The sequence below is a fragment of the Anguilla anguilla genome, chromosome 2 (assembly GCF_013347855.1).
Source record: "Anguilla anguilla isolate fAngAng1 chromosome 2, fAngAng1.pri, whole genome shotgun sequence".
Lineage (NCBI taxonomy): Eukaryota > Metazoa > Chordata > Actinopteri > Anguilliformes > Anguillidae > Anguilla > Anguilla anguilla.
Window position 1 is genome coordinate 32,322,736 of NC_049202.1, and position 20,024 is coordinate 32,342,759.

A 20,024-nucleotide genomic window follows, 5' to 3' on the forward strand; every position below is an offset into this window, starting at 1 on the left:
GGGAGACTTGTGCTGTGAAACCATTTCTACTATGTTCCAAGACCTGGTTTGGATAGCTTTATTTGCCCTTGAAGAAGGTATATACAAAGGAGGTGTACTTCGAGATGGCTTTACTTTACTTGGCAAAGAATAAAATGAAAAAAAAAACAGAGTTGTTCATCTCAAGCACAATCCCTGAATTTGTTGTCTGTACCAGACCCACATGTAAAAAAAATAATAATTTTTTTTTTATCACATTCATCTCACCCAGGTACTTCACCACCTAATTGACCCTTTGTCAAGCCCTGGCCAAAGTCTTGGCTTTACCTTGATGTGAAAGCCTGATGGAGTCAGTGGTGGTTAGCAACTGTTGCTATGCCAACAAGGCCTCTTATTAGCGGACAGCAAGTTAATGAAAAGGAAAACAAAGGGTTAATTGTTTGGAGAATGTTTTTGATTAAATGTTTGTGTGAGTTGGACAATCTACTGGACTACTGTCCTTGAGGACTGGAACTGGATAGCCCCTGTTGAATGGCTCTTTGTTCAAAAAATTACCATGCTAATTGCGATTGTAGAAAGCGTGTGTGACCGAGCCCTCACTACATTTTGACTGGTAGACACACCTCCACTTCCTACTTATCGTCTTATTTTTGAATAATTATTTGCTGCCCATTATACCTAAGAGAGGAGTGGTCTGACAATTATCTCATTTACTACCTCACGTTCAGTATATATAGCCTGAAAGCATAGTCATACCGAAAGCTAGTTCCTGCTTTGACTTCTGTCCAGGTGCCAGCCTTGTTTTACTCCTCCCCCCCCCCACTTTGCTGCTAAGGTAGGTCACCTGTTGCGTTTGTATCTCCCTCTCTGAATCAAATTGGTTCTTATTTTGTTGTAGATGCAAACAAACATTTTATGCTAACTTGGGTGTTGGTGTTCTCAGAGCTGCAATGATTGGCAGATGTACACATGACTCCTGTTCGAGGTACACTCATTTTATTTACTGAACTGTTTGGGTAATCTCATTGTTAGATCCCTCGCTACTCCCGTAGGCTATTAATAGCGGTAATCCTGGTGGGTGCTGGTGCTAATTCATTCTTAGACGATTATTGAAATTTGTACTATTTTATAACTCTAACTAGGTGGTTGACCCTGTTTCTGACCCTGTTTTCATGGTGGTTTGTTTACATCTTTTAATGCAGCACGCTGAGCGTCTCTTTTAATTGCCATTACGGTAACTACGAATTATAAAGGCCATGAAAATAATTCTGTGCCATTGTTATCATTGCAGAGAAACTCCGCTGCTGTTTTGCCGTTTTGTTTTGCCCTTAATCTTGCCTCGCGGCTTGCGCTTGGAGCACGCTAGCTGTTACTGTCTTGATTGAGTGTAGGAATGTGTCTACTGTTATATGCTCCGCAATTGTTTGTCTTAGGTGGCTTTCTATTGTAGTTTTTTCTTAAAGGCACAGTGTTCCCTGTGCGTTATTGACTGAATTATCTTTGCAACAGTACTGAGCCCTGCACTGGAGCCTGAGTGAAGTAATGTCTGTTTTCTTTATGTCAATTTCATTTGTTGGTATTTTGTTTCTTTCTGGTTCAGTGATATTGTAATCTTCTTGACAAACCAACTGTGTAGCTGCCTGCCTTTTGGAAATATATTTCCTGTTGGGTGGCTGTGCTGTGGGGATTGGCAGTTTAGGGTCCCTCCCCTTCTCACATGCATGTGGCTGAGTATTGCATTACAGCTTAAATTCACCATTTCCTTTGCAGTGAATGTGTGGGTGTGTGTGGAACAGCACAAGCACGTGCCGGTGTGGTAAGTAGGTACTCCCTTGCTCCCATAGTAAGTTTCCCCCCGTCAGCCTGCCTCGCTCCATAGTAGAGTATACATACCAGCATTTTTTTTTGTAGGTCCACTTCCTATTCGATGCATTTTGTAGCTGTTCTAGGCAAAACCTATTCAAATAATATATTTATCTACTTTTAATTAATTTTACTAAAATACATCATTGTGAATGAGAATAAAACATTTTTTTAACTAACATTTTTCTTCACAGCCTCCTTTTCTTCTTCCCAATAAATAAATTGATACTCATGTTTTGAACTTGAAATCATGACCCTGTTCCTCTTTTACAAACTTAACTGAGTGGGGTTAACCTTGTGTGTGTAACAAGTGTTCATAACTAGTTCCTTGGGTGAAATCCCCAAGGTGGCGTAGTCGAGCCACTTAATTTCTTTGTGCTTTAGCCGGTCTGGTCACACGTGCATAACTGTTTTGAAACAGATTTTAAATAAACTGAGTTAAAATATACAGATTGAGAAATCCTTAATGTAGTGCTACTCCTTTGAGTTTTTTTTAAAAGATTTGACATTTGACAATCCGGTAATTTGACATTTGGCAATAGAGTAATGCAGCACATCCTTTCATTTAATGAGGGAAAACAAAATTGATTTTTTGAATCACAATGAAGATGGTAATCTATAATCTGATAAGGATCTTATGAATTGGTAAGATGATAAAACAGGGAGTGGGGGTTTTTGGGGAGGTCTTCATGTCCAGTGCATTGTGTCAGCCTCCACAGACTACACGCGTCCTTGCTGGCTGATTGACTGGAAAATGCATGTCAGTGGCCAGCCTCTGGTCGCCCAGAGAGTGAACAAAGGACTTCTCTATGCTGGTTGAGCCCAGTCTGACAAATGAAGGACGTGATAAAGCAAGCCCAGACAGCAACAATATTACTTTTGTCTGGAAGTCAGTGAGGAAAATGCACTTGCAGCAGCTACCTCCCCCTCTGTTTGTCAGAGTAGGTTAAAGGCTAGAGGGGGAACGAGGAAAGCCAGAAAGGGAAACTGACACTCTCCTAAAAGTAATTGACTTCAAGACAAATTGAACTGAGAGACAGGAGGCCACTGCTTTGTACACTTTGGAGTCGTGGTTAGTGGTCTGCTGTTTGATCGTCCCTAGCAACAAAAATGTAGCTCCTCGCAGTCTGTCCACCTCATTTCCGCCCATGCTGTTAGTGGATTGTATCTTTAAGCTGTAATCTCATAGAGTGTATTCTATTCTCATAACTGATTGTGAGTTTCTCCAAATGATGTTGTCTACATCGACAGTTAGATTTGGTTTATTTACAGTTTACTTAAACATTTTAATTTATTTAAACCATGATAACTTGTTTTTTTTGGATGATTAATGCTGTCTATTTACAGATACAAATTTTTAAATATAATATTTGTCATACTGAAAAGTCCTGCAAATGATTCTGACTTGTAGTTTAATTAGACCTTCTGAATTTAATTAAATTGAGAACTTCTGAAAGCTGCCCTATGGAATATCACCACTGGTGAAGACAATCTATTTCTTTACTAACTGTAATGCAGTACTGCAGTTTTAGTGTTGTATGTCTGATTTAAACAGTCCATCCTTTTGCTTACTCCAGTGCTGGTATAATCCAGCCCAACACAGGGAACACCCTGGCAGGTTTGGATCCATCTGTGAAAACAAGGCCCTTAATGCAGTACCCCATCCCAGCATCACATTTTAAAATCTCTCTTAGCTAAATTGCCTCATCATAGGTGGACATCTCTGCTTTGATTGAAAGGGACTGTCAATTACCTTTTTCAGGAGTCTGGCATTTAACGTAACTTATATGTAGCTGTTTTTTTTTCCTCTCTCCCTTTTGATTGTGCCAATTGAAGTTGAGATGACTTTATCTCATCCCACACCTTTCCGTTCCAGCAGTCCCCACACACAGATGTTTAGAAGGGAATCATCTCTGTTCTTCCACCCTAGTGACTGATACATATCATCAGAAGAAAACAGGGAAACAAACACATTTTTGGTTTCATGCGTCAGGGGACAGGAAAAAGAAGTGCACCGCTGAAGTACTGAATTTTTATTTATTTATTTCAATGGTTCTTGATTTATCTCCAGTGACAAGTAATGCTCTTTTTGTAATACCCTTTTAGAAACAAAAACAAGTCAAAAATCCATTCATGCACACTATTGTATGTATACAGCAAATGAAGCAATCCATTTCAGTCCAACCTTGGGTCTTTTTGCCATTTTTTCCCCTTTCCCTTTTCCCATTTGTGTATCTCGGAGATTGGCCATATACTTATCCTTATAAAATTAAATGCTAAAGTTTTGGGACAGTGACACAATTTTTGTTATTTTGACTCTAAAAGGGCTGTAATTTCTACACATGACCATATGATATGTATGAAAATACCTTTAAGTTAAAGCTGCCGGGCCACTTTAATCTCATATTCAATGCTTTATTTCAAATCCAGTGTGCTGGAGTACAGAGACAAAACAACAATTTGTTACTGTCTCAATACGTTTGTATATATATATATATATATATATATATATATATATGGCAAAATAACTCATAAGAAAAGGAACTCCAAAAATCCCATTTATTATTATAATTTATTCAACAATTCCAAAAAAAAAAAGATTGACAAACATAACACATTTCATTTTACAAGCAGTTTTAATCTATTTCTGCATTCAGAGACTCTCCCCTCCCCACTGCAATCTCATTGGCTGATGAACATGTCTTTGATTGTTTGATATGAAGTATATCTGGGGTAACAAAACATATAGTAATGACACATTCATACACATACTCACAATTTGAACAATCACAAGCCTTTCAAGTGTAGTTCCTAAACTTTCACAAGCATTTCAAGTGCAGTCTGTCTACATGATCAACTTAAGTGCAGGAGGGTTTGTAGCTGGTAAACCAATGTGAAATGCTTCAAAACAGCTTCAGATAATTGGCTAAATCCTATTGTTCTATACATGCTCATGATTTTCCAGGGGGATGGCAACCATCAAACAGATGATTTGGACATTTGATAATGGACGAAAGATCAAGTATGCCATCTGTTTTTTCTTGTGTCATTGCTGCCTTGAAGCTAGTGACAAATTACAATATCGCAAGACTTAATCTTAAGGACAGCTAGGTCAAAACTAGAATATCTAATATACATGGGGTCTTCCATAAAATGCATACAGTAGTCCATCAACAGGACACAACAGACAAACAGGAACAGAAGGCAGGGGGTGCTGATGAGAAATGTTTTTGTGCAGAACATGTGGGCCACCATGTTTTTTTCTGTAAGATAGGTCCTGCACTAACAACATCCAACCACAAGTCTGCCCAGTTGTGCTTACAGCAGGCATTGCAAAGAAAACAACCATGACAATATGCAACCACCAAGTGGCACTGTGCTTTATGTGAAATTCATAACAGCCAGTCAAAGAAAGAATCCCCCCTTGAGCTGAGATCTTCAAATTTGTCTCCTGCAAGATAATGCTGTGCTTTCATCAAGTCCTCAATCTCATAACATTCCTAGGCCCTCAGGGGCAAGCTATTCTTATAAGGTACTACAGATAGGGTTCACAAAGCAATAGCTGCAATGATTTTTGCACATCGTTATTTTACATATTTGGACAAAGGAAAATAGTTATATGCTAAGAGGAGGTATACAACGGCAAGGCAGGGATCTCTGTGAAGTTAGTCGAGACTGGATTGGAAGGCCTGTGTCCTTTCTGCTATGGAGACAAGGTCAGCTTTTTTCAATCTGGCAAAGTTGTTTGAAAACAAAAATTTCAGCATATCTGACTGGGCAAAACACCAGCATGTAGAGTGGGTGCCACTCAGAGCTTTCTCTGCACCCTCAGGATGAAAGAAAGAGTCCATTTTCAGAGCGGAGAAAGAGAGAGAGGCTGAGAGAGTGAGACAGATGGAGAGAGAGAGAGAGAAAGAGAGGCAGAATCTGAAAAAGTGCTCTGGTCTTCAAACCCTCCCTGACTCCCCTTCAGTCGGCATAGATGATGAACCCAGAAAAGGTGCTGTACTTGTTGTTGTTCCCTCCATGGGCCTTGCCCCCATCAAGTTTGATGTAGACCTCATCACCAGCATCCAAGTGCAGAATAACACTGTTGCTGGCGTAGTCATAGTTCTGGTCAGCGTCTTGAGCTATGGCACTGGCTCTAACCTGCAAAAACAAAAGGCGACACCTGAGTTGATAACAAAGCTTGAGACATCACGTTTTTCAATTTTTTGTCATCATAATAAAATAAAGGCCACATCACATACCACAAACTTGCCCTCTTAATGTTTTAACAAGAGGCCATATTACATGACATTTAACTGACATTTCATCGATCAAGCAAGAGCTCAAGGTGAAATTGAAATGAAAATGGAATGGAATATTTTGGGACACCGTTCTGTGATAGAACAAGGTACTGTACACTATCCAAGTGTTTTCCCAGCCATTTACAATTCAACACCGTCTGGTTTTCATTCACTCGTAATCTTGAATTGATGCAAACGAGAAAGACGGTACTAGATCTGGGGAAATAACTGTAAATTTACTCTGCAGATGTTGAATCGAGTTATATTACACAAAATAAACAAGAATTCATTGAATTCAATAGGACAAATGGAGGGTCATGCCAAAAAAGGAAGAAACACATTTATAAATTATTTTTAAATACATTGTCTTGTTTTGTTTGGGAGCATGTCTGGAATAGTTGCATACAGAATTGTTGAAAGTATTCTTGACTTCTCTTAAACAAAATGGTTTCTTAAAAATGTATTGTCTGTATAGCTAACTAATATACTTCAATTAATTTGTTTTGTCATTCCTCAGAAATATAATAGTCTTCCTAGTTCATTCCTCTATTCCTCTAGCACAAGCTTTTGATAAAAAACATTTTAGTCGCATATAATAACCTTGTCTAAATATTTAGCTATCCTTTGCATTGGTAAATTAAAACTGAAAGTGTTTCTAGCAAGAGGATTAGGAGTCTGTTAGCAATCAACTAATCAAAAGCTGCTCAAGATATTTTTAGAGCAAAGCAAAAATATGAAAAAGGTGCATTTTCTGATATCAGGAATATGCATGTGTAATATAATGGATATTTGTCTAAAACATAAATCTAAGGAAATTCAACATTCCTGTTGCACTTCTGCACTCCTACAGTGATTGGACCAAGCAGGATTTGTATGAACAGAGCAGGTTCCAAAATAGAGCCTCTATACTCTTCAACATCTGGTAGGGTGTAGGTTAGTACAGATTGTTTTCTTGCAAAGCAGAGAGACAACAAAGGCTAAAGTTAAATAGTATTTTTGCCATTGCATAATTCACAATCTCTTTGAAGTTCACCGTGAACTAAGAATGTAAAATGGAACAGAGTAGGAAGAGCTACAATGAGTGACCATGCCTTTGTCTGTTTATCTTTATCCTACCTATTTATTTCATGTATGAGAAATTTTGTCATGCTGCTCTATATTATGCGCAACTAGCTGAAGTAGATTTTGTAAAAATACTGTACTGCTTTCAAAGATGGAAAAATGTTCTTCCTGTACAATACAACTGCAGAGAATATGTTCACATTCAATTTACCATAATACCACGGACAGAAAGGGTACATTGTGATAAAATTGTAAACTACTTTTTTACATCAAAGAAAACTGCCCCGCTTGCACTTCTAAGCAAATGGCACTTTCCCATTTAGAGTTGGAAGAGAGTTTGAAGATGAGAGAAAATCAAAGTTTCCTTTGAAACAAACATGGTATGAGGACCAGACTGGAGATAAAATGCACTTGATATTATTATAAAATGAAAAGAGCTTTATTATGTTTGACTGTGGTCAAGTCACACCTCGGTCATACTTTATGTCCCAATTGTAATGTATATTATAGTTTATATGGTCACATTGCATGGGTGAAATAAAGGGTAGTTCATTTCAGTAGTAGAACTGTACATTAATTGTCTTGGGAATAATCTTGTGTCTTTGCTCAAGCCTTTAGTTTGACAATAGATATCAATGCATTGCAGGAAAAGGTCCTATATAACCTATTTGTACTAGCAGTATACAGAAGTACTAGGGACTGCAGATAGTTAGGCAAAGGTACAGTGCCTTCAGAAAGTTTTAATCCCCATTGATTTTGTCTCATTTTTCTGTGTAGCAAAGTTAAATTAAAATATACATTTAGATTTTTTTCTACCCCTACATGAGTAACAGTAATATATCAAAATGAAACAAAGAATTTATATGTCTTCATAATTATATTGAAAATAAAGAGCGGGAATTTACTTTATTTGTATTAATTACAAATTAAGGTAGAAAAGTTGGAGAATGTTGTGAAAAGATTGGAAAAGTGCGCAGTTATGTCCACTGTAACAAAAAGGAATCCTGGCACAACTCAGACACTCAGAACGATCAGGCAGTCCTGTCAAACTGAGCAACTGGATGAGAAAGACAATTGTCAGAGAAATAGCCATGAGGCCAGCTACTACACTGACAGAGTTGCCGAGTTCATTAGCTGAAATGTGAGCTGAAATGTGAGAAAATGCCCAGGGATCAACAGTCTCTTCAGCACTTCACCAGTTTGGCCTCTTTGGGAGAGTGTCAAGATGGAAAGCGTTTCTGTGAAAGGCTGTCTTTAAGTCATGCCTGGAGTTTGCCAGAAGCCATGTGAAAGACCCTCTGGAAGAATCTTTTGTCGTCTGAGAATACTAAAGTTGAGCTCTTTGGCCTGAGAGCAAAGCGCTATGATTGGCACAAAACAAATACAGCCAATCACCTAGGTTGCACAGTGTGGTGGCAGCATCATGCTGTGGGGTTGCTTTTCAGCTAGAGGGGCTAGGAAGTTTATTGCCAACAGGCACAAGGTGGTTAGGGGGGTTGTGTTCCAGCAGGACAACGACCCAAAACATGCAGCAAAAGCTATGAAGGAATGGTTTAAAAAATAAGTTCAGTATTCTGTAATGGCCCAGCCAAAGATTTAAATCCCATTGAAAATGTGTCGTATGACCTGGTAGTGTTGATGTCATATTATTGTGGGTGTGCCATACATCGTTTACTTGAGTGTTTTCAAGGCAGATATTTTTTGTATGCAAATATATATTAATATTAATATGTGACCTGTTCACCTGGGGAAACTGACTATCACTTAATGGGGTTTAAATATATAAATCTACATTTCTCTGCAGTACAACAATCAGTTTCATATCATTTGAATGTCAAGATTGACTGTAAAACCAAGAGCATGGAAATGCATTTGGTCATTATTTCATTATTGCCTCTTGTACATGTGACTGTTTTACATATCTAATTTCTAATCTAATCTAATTAAAGGACTAAAAGACTCATAACATGTCTGCACTATGATGCGGATTTGGGTGGCAATCTGACCTGAGATATGTTCACCCATATTCCAGGGATGTGCTTTGCTAATAAACCAATGGTTCATTCTTTCTAGCAAATCATGACCTTGTGTAGGTGGTGCTTCAACTGGAGGAGGTAATTCATGTCAATTCTATTTACAATATTACTCCATCTATGACTTGACAAAACCAATCAGATTGCAAAAATCTCACTAACATTCCTTTCGAGATGCTTATAAAAAGTGGGACTCAACTCTTTGGGCAATATGGATACCTTTTTTTCTTTTTTCTCTGAATTTCATGACAACCTGAAGTCTGCGACCCGCAGACATCACCAGATACTGGGTATCTTCCCTGGTGATGCTCTACCAGGCCTGTAGTCCAGTCATCCATAATTCCTGTTTGTTTGTAGGGTGTTTGGCCTCCGGTCTTGTCTTCAGCAAGTGAGGTGCATGTTCAGTTGGACAGGTTATTGGTAAAATCAAGTACTTTCCACTTTTTGGCCCTGAGAAACTCATTTGCTGCTTTAGCAGTATGTATGGGGTCATCGTCCTGCTGCAAGGTGAAGCACCATCCAATGCACTTTGAGGAATTTGTTTGGATCATCAGTGAAGACAAGCGAGCCAGTGCCAGTGGCAGACACACCTGCTATGACATTACCTCCACCAAATTACCCCCTGCCCTCATCTGGTGTGATTTGAATCATGAGCAGTCCTTTTCTTTCCTCACACTTTCATATTTCATCACTTTGGAGCAGGTTGATACTCATCTCATCTGTCCATACAATTAGTACTCTACACTTTTTTAATGTACTTTTTAGCTAACTCTAGCCTGGCCATTCTGTTCTTGAGGCTTACCAGTGGTTTGCATCTTGTGTTGAATCCTCTGAGGTTACGCTCATGTAGTCTTCTCTTTTTGGAGTCTTTGACATATCTGCGCCTACATCCAGGACAGTGTATTGATCTGCTTGGCAATTGGAAAGGGGTTTTTCTTCTTTATTTCTTGCTCTTGCTGAGCTCACCAGTGCATTCTTGCTTCCTAACAATATATTAAACAATATATATATATTAAACAGTATTTTGATGCACCCAGTGTGTTGACTATGTCTCTGACCAATTTAGTCAGATTTTCTAGGCTCATCACTTTTTTTTGATACACCCCAAAGTGACATAGGTTACACCATTTTGTGTACTGAGTTGCAGCAGAAAGAGTGTGTTCATACTATCTTTCAGATAAAAATGAACCCAAAAGTCTGGCAAAGAACATTGTTTATCATTTCTTTGCTTCATAATTTTTTTTTTTTGCCATCTGTTGACCCATACACCTCCTTCTATCTGTGAAAGCTCCCATCTAGAAATTAACCCTTGAAGCTTTATTTCAGCAACTGCGTGCCAGTGATGGAGTTTCTTTCTGAGGGGAGAGGCAGAATTCCCACACTATCATGGGTTCTCAATCATATGTTTGGAGTAACCACAGCCCAGCTCATTATGAGTTATGTTTCTCATTCGTCCTCTGACGTGCCTAATTAAACACTCAGTCCGGAATGTTTCAGCAGTGTTCTGGGTGAAGGTCCTACGGTGATGTGTAGAGATGGAGCAAACAGGCTAAGGTGGCTGAAAGCATGAGCTGCGTTTTTATTCCTGATGAAAAAGTGACAGCTGTGTTTCTAATCAGACGAATAATATAAATGTGTGTTATCGTCTGAAACTGAAATGCTTACTGTCAGATGGAGAGGGTGAGCTAAGAATGACCTGCCCAGGCATTTTACCTTCTGGAGATTATTTAAAGCATTTTTCACAACATTTTCACATAATTGCTGAGGCGGCATACCGCACTCAAGGTCAGCAAAGTTAACTGGCGCAGTTTATGTAAACCAGTGTTCACATTACTTAAGGCAGTACCTTGAATCACGAATACATGAAACTATTTTAGACCAATAGTTACTGAAACAAAGGATATCGTAAGTGCAAACATTTTATTTCAGAGAGACATTCTTCACTGGGTTCTATGTTCATGGTTATATTGAGGAGTTCTTCAATTGAACACATTTTCTTGAAGTAGAGAAATAAGGTGACCCTTTCAACTGAAACTTTACACATGTAATAATTTATTTGCAGGACTAATGCTGTAAAACTACTGTGTATGTAGACAGCATTTCACACTTGCTAAAGTAGATAACTAATTTGCAGTTCGTGTAATTAAATCTTTTAATTGTATTTCAACAGACCCTGCCCCACATAACTAATAACTACGGTAAGTTATAATGTAAAGAAGTTAGTTAAGCAATTACTGGGATAGAACAGTACAAAGGCAGCTTACTGTATTGTGACCATTATTTTAGGAAACATAACCTGTGAGATATATAGGCAAAAAGATGTATGCAGAGGAGTTGTGGGGACTTTTTTGACTCTGTACTACAGTATAATGGGTTTGAAATAAGACAATGAGTTTGAGGTTAAAGTGCATTAACAGCCTTAACAGGACAGCCGCCGTCTACCTACAGAACATGGTTCGACCCTACACACCAGCTCGATCACTCTCACTGCAGCACCCTAGCTCCCCAATGGAGGAACAAACTCCCTACTCCTCTGTGAACCACCTGGTTATTGCCCTTCCTCTGTGTTATGAAGACGTACCTTTTCAGACTGTACATGGACTAACTATCACTACACTGCACTCCCAATCTAGGAACACTTAAATCTTTCTAATTTGTTCCTGTAGCACTTTCATGTTACACTTGTTTCTCCACCCAGCACTTATATTGCACTTGTATCATTATCTTGATGTTGTTGCTCATCGTCATGCCTCCTAGTTTGACTTACCATGGCTTTCTGACCTAGCCTATGCCTACTGGACTTAATGTGTTCATGGCTATGGATAACTGTTACATAATGAGTATTGTACCTGATCGGTGCTGTATCAGTTTTGTAGTCTGCCAAATAAATGTAATGTAATGTTATGGTATTTACATCCATATCAGGTGCACCATGTGGATATTGCAGCCCTTTTTATATGTAAAAAACAATTGGACAATTGGCTGCTCAGCGGTTTCTTGGCCAGCTGTGTGTTATTGCATCAAAAGGTCTAGAGTTTATTTTAGTTTTGGAATTTGTTTTTTGAGTTGCTGTTGTCTCTCTACAAGAGGACCATGCCAGTAAAGCATTAAAATCCAAATCAGAGACATATCCAAAACATTGGGTGTGTCAAAATGAACTGTTTTGTACATTGCTAGGAAGGCTGAATGCACTGGTGGGCTCAGTAATAGCAAACAACCCGGTAGACCGTGGTACACCACTGTAGTGGATGAACAAATAATGCTTTCAATTGTGAAGAAAAACCCTTTTCAAATGTCAAACAGATGAAAAACACTCTTCACAATGTAGGCATAACCAGAATGATCCCAGAGAGGTGACTGCAAGATGCACACCACTGGTGCACCTCAAGAACAGAATGACCATGTTACAGTTCACTAAAAGGTACATTTTAAAAAATTATGGAACAAACTTTTACGGACAGGTGAGTATTAATGTATTTATTACTGCTCAAAGTCCAAAGCAACCCCCCCCCCCCCATTAAAACACGATGGAGGTAGTGTTATGGAATTCTGAAATGTACAGAAACATCTTATCTACTCAAATCCAACCAAATGCCTCAATACTCATAGGACGATGCTTCACCTTGCAGCAGGACAATGGTCCCAAACATACTGATAAAACTAGCGAGAAGCTTTAAGTGGAATGTGATTGACAGGCCAAGTCAATCACCAAACCTTTGTCCATCTGAACATGCGCTTCTCTGGCTGAAGACAAGACTGAAGTGAACAGGAACTGAAAAGGGCTGCAGGACAAGCCCAGCAGAGTACTACCAGGGAAGATACCCAGTAACTGGTAATGTCTACGGGTCACAGACTTCAGGCAGTCATCGAATGCAAAGGATTTGCAACCAAGTACTAAATATGACAACTTCATTTAAGATTATGTTAATTTGTCTAATTGCTTTTGGTTGCTAAAATGGGGGACTATGTATTAAAGGGCTGTAATTCCTACATGAATCACTGTGGATGTAAATACCCTTAAATTAAAGCTGACAGTCGGCACCTCCTAATCACAGTTTCATTTCAAATTCAATGTGCTGGAGTAATGTTAGAGTAAAAGTTAAAAAAAATATACTGTATACTGATGTACCGTATAGCATGTTCACATCAGTCTCCAACTTTCAGTTAGGATATATTCTAATGTATTTTCCACATAATATTACTGTAAGCAAGATAAAAATCTGGATTTTACCTAGTCTGCTGACAATTTACTGCTTCGTTTTCAATAATTTTTCTTCAAAAAGTGCATTCTTAATGGCAGCTAGTTGATGTGGTATTCTCCTGCGAGTGGAATTCTGTATTAATTAATAGAGATCAAAAATTATATGCACCATCCTTTCAGATTTAGCCTCCACAGAATGGCCTTGAGTGCATGGGCACCGACCCAGCTCTTGGTTTTTAAAAATCTGCCTGCAAGCTGGCTGAACAGGTGGCTGGGATAAACTGAGTAATTAATTGCCCATTTAAACAAGGTACACACAATAGATGTACTGACACATCTGAGGTCCTGAAGCTAGTCAGACTTTCCTGAAGACAATTTTCTGGTGATTAGCTCACAGTTTATTTATTTCATTAATGGGGACTGCGGACGTTCCCTCTGTGGTCAGAAAATGGACTGGAGCAATTTGTAAGGGCATTATGTTCACTGAGGCATATCCCTCTGCAGTGCACACCATCAGTTCCATTCAGATAAAATCTGAATGAAATCTCAATTACGCGTTCACATAAAGTCATGAATACAAGGCTCTAAAATGGTGAGAGGCTGAATTATTTTTGAAATTGTGGAATTGTTATGTCTTAAGAGAAACAACAAATTATTTTTACTGAAAAAATAATGCAGAGCACTGCCTAATATGAATTTTGTGCAAATTAATAATAATAATATTAATTCCTTTTTATTCAATAGCAAATAGGATTGATGAATAGTATGACCCTGCGGTCTATCACAAGGTATTTTTCTGTTCGTTATGTTTCTCTGTAGGGTTCTGTTCTTTGAGACTTTCAGCGTTCCCAAAGGCAGTTGGAGGTGACAAATGATACTCTGATTGTATATCTGCATATATGTGTGCTGGGTAAAATACAATGTGCAACTCAATTGAAAATGGCAAACAGATTACACTTCAAGGCCTGTCGCAAAAGCAAAAATAATAAGGGGACAATTTCTTGATCAATTTCTACATCAGTTCTCAATCAATAACACCTGTTTATGTACCACACACACACACGCACACGCGCGCACACACAAACTCACACAAATGCACCCCTCCTGCTTGGACAAACACAGAAAGCCATATCTACCTTGCCGTTGGAGACAGGAGCAGATCGATAGTTCAAGGGATCAGAGCAGCTACTCAGAATGTTGAGGAGAAAAAAAAGCTAGAGTAAGATGAATGCCAGCTTGCACAGAGTTAGACAGAAAGAAATGAGCTTTTGGTCTTCCTGGACTGCTGTTTGTAGGTACACAGCGAGGGTCGAACAAATGCAAAGCCAAGGGCAGTGGGGATAGAGCTGGCAAAACCTTAATATATATGTATGTTGGGCCACAGAAAATACGTGTTAATGAAAAAAAAATAAAACTTCTGTTGACTTCTGTTGAAAAAAAAAAATCTGAATATCGGTGGTTTTCTGAGAGCTACTGCTAGGCTGACAGGAGGGTATTTGGAAGTTGATTAGAAGGAGCGTATTATTCCCTTTTGTTCTATAGAGAGTGTGTCTGGCAGAACAAATGTCTCATGAAGAAACTGAGATACGATTTCTTTTGTCTTAGTTTTTGATGTATCAAGGATGACATCAGCTGGAGGAATTCACATAAAATTAATTGTTGAAGTTTGTTGCCGACGTGGAGTTTGTTGCCAACTCATGTTGAAGTCAAATGTTGTGTGGGACTGTGGGCGGGACACAGCTTGGGGATGACGCACATGTGCTGTCATGTGCCCCTGATTCAGAGAGTCCTGCTTGCCCCTGCTCAGTGTGGGCTCCCTCATTACCCAGATTTTCATCATGGGCCCAGATGGTGAATACAGCTCCCAGTTGCTCTGACTATCACATACATTTCAATTACCCTTCCTATACCTCTCACAGATGGCTCTTCGACTATCTTGTTCCTCTCTCTGATAAACATATGCATACACACGGATGTGCAATTGAAATGCAATCCTATTACACATCAAGTAATATCATCAAGAAGGACAATGCACTTTAGTACAAAAAACTAAAAAAAAGAGATAAAGATTTAAGATTTTTCTAAAGCTGTTGCATCTTGCAATTCTGAAATACTTCTCTAAATTAAAAATTAATGCCAAGCTATACCCTGTGCATATTAAAAATATGTACTGTATGGGAATAGCTATGGCTATTAAAAAAGGACCTTGATTCTATTTCTCAAACCAATTTAAACACCTGAATCATTCATATCACTCTCACATCAAGTCCAAATAACACATCACAGACTAGACAGATGTTAGTCAAACTCTTCGATCTCTCTATGTACGTTCTAAAGTGTGCCAGTTCAGGAGAACTGACATATCCATTTGGAACAAGCAGTCTTGTTAATTTATTATGACAGGCAAGGGCAGAAAGACAGCTCTTTTATCATCGTCAGACTCCAAGCAGGAGAGTGATGATTCCAAACACCCTCCTAAATATACAATATTGGATAACTGGACATTCACCCATCACTTGCATTCTGTGTACTGATTAGAAGGCTAACTACATATTCTTGTAGTGAAAGCCATCGTGTTCCCCTTACCTGCCACTGCGTATTTTAGAGGCGGTTGTATTCTAGTATTACTTGAGTCACCATCCACAGGCTCCCTTTACTGCTCCAAATTGTACGTAAGAATGGAGTACCTTTCCTATAGTCTTCACATACAGGGTCACATACTGTTTGCAATCTCATTTCTAATGAATTTTGGTGTTTGAAATGATGTTCAAAAAACAGATTTTTTGATAAGACATATATTAGCAGGATATTGGCAGTCAGGTCAGTGCCTCTGTTGGAAATACCATGGCATTATTGTGTCGGCCCCTTCACAAAAGAGTATTGATCCTTGGTGTTGTGACCAACTGACAATTGAAATTCTCAGACTGTTCATGTAATCATCCCAAATGCAACACTGGTAATAAAAACTTGCTGATTATTAGAGAGCATTCAGAAGTAAAGTAGCTTCTGAATATGATCCTGGTAGAATATGCTACATATTACAGATACACCAGGGGCCTCGTTTATGAAAAAGTATGTATGGATTCCTGGATTTAAACTTAAACATAATCTTAAAATCAATTCTCATGTTGTGCTTATGCTTGATTTAGAAAAAAAATTGCTCAGGCTGAAAAACTTTGCTTTGGTTGAAAGTGGCATGTCCGCGTCTTACACACCTGTGATATAGAAATCTCACGTGATATAGAACACACGCAAACATGCTCTTCTCGTGAATGTGGCCAATAATAGCCATTTGCCTCCAAGGTTGCATTCCAATATTTCTGGGTCTCCTCCTGCCTAAAATTGAATATGCTGTAAATTAAATGCTACTCTTAAAGGGCGAACACAGCCAACTTTGGGGATTTACACACAGCCTTCAAACATGCAATACCTCCACATAACCAGCAGGCAGTTAACTTACATCTAGTATAAACTTTGCGTAGCAATATGATCATATCCTTGTCGAAGTGCAATTTTCATAAATAACTACTTAATCCTGGTTTTCTGCATAAGCCACTATTAAAGATACAATTTGTTTGTTAATGAGGCCCCTGGCCCCTGGCCTGGAATGTAAATTTTTAAATAAATTTATCTCAACCATACGGAAGCCCTGAAAGGCAAGGTGAAAAAAACAAACATGTTTTGATAAAAGTTGGCTTTCAGAATAGTAACTCGTACAAACAAGATAAACTTTTACCTCAAATATTATTATTATTATTATTATTATTATTATTATTATTATTATTTGACCTTGCCTTACAGGGCCTCTGCCAGTTAGATCATATGTATGACATAGCACTAGCATTGGAACAGGATGTCCATAGCCTAAAAAATCCACCATAACAGACAGCTACAATAGCCAGGGCTTACCATATGCAAGAAGCATTGAAACAAGCACAAATCCGCAATAGCTGCAACCGCACACGCGCATGCATTCATGTGTGCATGCATCCACGCACACAACCTCACACGAACACGTGACCTCTTCTTTGGACAAAATCTTGTGCAAATCTTTTTGTGATATGCCACGCCCATCGCCACGCCCCCTCTTGGTCAATCGGCCTTGAAAGTTACTCAGGTCTACCTTCTGTCATGACCAACGTCCATGCCAAGTTTCAGCCTCCTGGGGCGAAAACGGTGGCCACGGCGGGGTGGGACACTTTTTGTGGACTGACCGACCGACTGACCGACCAACAGACAGAGCTATATAGAGCTGCGGTCGCAGCTAAAAAAAAAAAACATTTTTGTCAAATGTCAAAAATATTTACCTTTGGTCCCTTTTTGTCTAAAAAAAGCTAGACTTCAAGACTGAACATTGTATCATACAGAGTTACTTATGAAAACACTTACCTGATTTTCTTTCAATTATAGGAATTCAAATATGCAATACATATTCTTTATCCACATTATAACTACAAACAGAAGTTTGTGTGCATCTAGGTAATCTAAAAGGCTCAGATGTGATGTTGGAAAATTACCAGACCATTTAAGGAGTGACCCACTGTGGAGAGCAACATTACAGGGCTCTTTGATGGTTACCTTCCGTTTTGAGACCAACATTATGGTGACGAAGCCCCCATCTGTGCAAGGGGACTTACAGTACAGTAAATGGCTTCAGAGTAGGCTGCTTTATGCGCTATACGTTACATTGTGGCACGCAAAGCCTTATAGTGAAATTTCAAGGTTACCTACCCACTGTGAACAACAAACATGGCACAACTTTGACCACTCTGTGCTGCAACTTACATGATTGCCAAACAAAATAAAAAATATTGCAATGTAACACATTTATTTCATATGACTGCTTTAAAGTTAAGTTCCTCCTGCGAAAATGATTTTGCCAAAAACATTACAGGGCTCTAAAGGGTTGGATGCACCACTATAAAGGCTTAAGGCACTTAAAGGGTTATCTGTGCCACTGTGGAGTAGAGCCTCCTTGTGTACAGTTCTGATTAAATCTTGGCAGTATAATATTGATGTGCAAACAAAGCCTGCTATTCTTAGCCGAAATGCCTGTCATAGGCTGAATATTAAATGTGAAGTTTACCCACAAGTACACTGCTTCCATATTATAAGGTAACACTTCATGCAGAAACTTAGTTTTATTTTATTTCTAATGAAACTTTCATCTGGTGTGTACATGGCCTATTGGAGGGTCCATTAAGAATATTTCTCTCATGTTCTATGTGTGAATAGATCTGGCAAATAAACCTGACTTCTTATATTATTTACAAATCATAGCTTTTAGTGGTTATCTTCAGGGCTGAATAAAAGTAGTTTCATGATGATTTTTTTTTTATTTGAAAAATGTGTATTTTAAGGCCTCCCTGTATTGGGAATAATGGTTCAATTTATTGCATGTGTGAAGTATACAAATGAAATACATTGAATCAGACTTCTAGTGCAAATAATGGGAGACACACTTCGATGCAAACATGTCCATCCAGACGTTAGCATGGAGTAAATGTTACCACATGTCCTACCAGTTCTCAACATTATATGAGCCACATGAGATACTGTATCATGTAGGACAGGTTCCAGAGTAATCCTATGCCAGAGTGGTACAATTTCAGTTTGTAGTGATACGGTATTTTTCATTTATGACCCCCCCAAAGTTTTCACAACCTTATGAAAAACGGTAATAAAAATCATCTTCAGAGCATAATTGTAAGGCCATGAATGAGCCATGTAGAAACAATGTCAATATAAAATAGAAACTGCACAAAGATGGACATCACTATGATACTGTATGTGTTCCTGATGAAATTATTCTACTTCACTGCTTTACCTTTAACTTACAACGTGAGCCTCGTGTCACCACAAATGTGTTCAAAGCTCATTGTATTGCCAAATTAACTTAAGGTAGAAGAGACTCATAAGGGGCAAGAGCCGCATTGCTTTTAGCCATATTGCAAATAACCTGAGAGAAGCAGTAAAAGCTGCCATTCCATAGTGGTTCTCAGACAGACTGGGAGTAAAAATAAGCATGCTGTGACATATAGTATGACATATACTGCAACCTTTTTTGTTGATCATTTTTATAATAATAATAATAATAATAATAATAACAATAATAATAATAATTATTATTATTATTATTTTTAAAATATGAAATCTATAGCAAATTATTTGCAAATGACATACTTTTATCCTTTTACCTTTTTCTTCCAGTCTGGTTTGCCCAATTTTAGTATGTCTGTGCTCTGAGCAGAGACTTCCTCAGTCAGTTTGACATATTTCAGAAGGAGAGCCCATTTGTGTCTCCAGACTTTGAAACAAGTGACGTCCGGCCGGTGCTTCTTTTCACTCCGCAGTTCACCAGCTTGGTTTGCACAGACACTGAGTTGGAGGGGGACACTTTGCACTTTGTGCATCATTTTTCAGGTAGACTGTGGGAGCATGACTGACCAGAGAGAGATGTTGGTGCAGGATGAGACTCAGACATCAAGCCAAATGAAATCTTCTCTCTCTGGCCGATGCAAAATATGGTCTTCGACCTATCCCCCTAAGCCTGCAAGATTCCAGTAACCAATTCTGTCACCCTTAATGCAAATATTA

The 20,024-nt window shown here is 38.6% G+C and overlaps 1 protein-coding gene across 1 annotated transcript in view; it reads right to left on the reverse strand.

The window, feature by feature from the left end:
• Positions 1-4,385: 4,385 nt before the first annotated feature.
• Positions 4,386-20,024, reverse strand: part of LOC118219691 (C1q-related factor) — a 29,366-nt gene continuing 13,727 nt past the window's right edge. Inside the window, exon 2 of the mRNA XM_035403030.1 lies at positions 4,386-5,991. Within this exon, the coding sequence (XP_035258921.1) occupies positions 5,812-5,991 (180 nt within the window). The 3' untranslated portion in view covers positions 4,386-5,811. The remainder of the gene's footprint in view (positions 5,992-20,024) is intronic.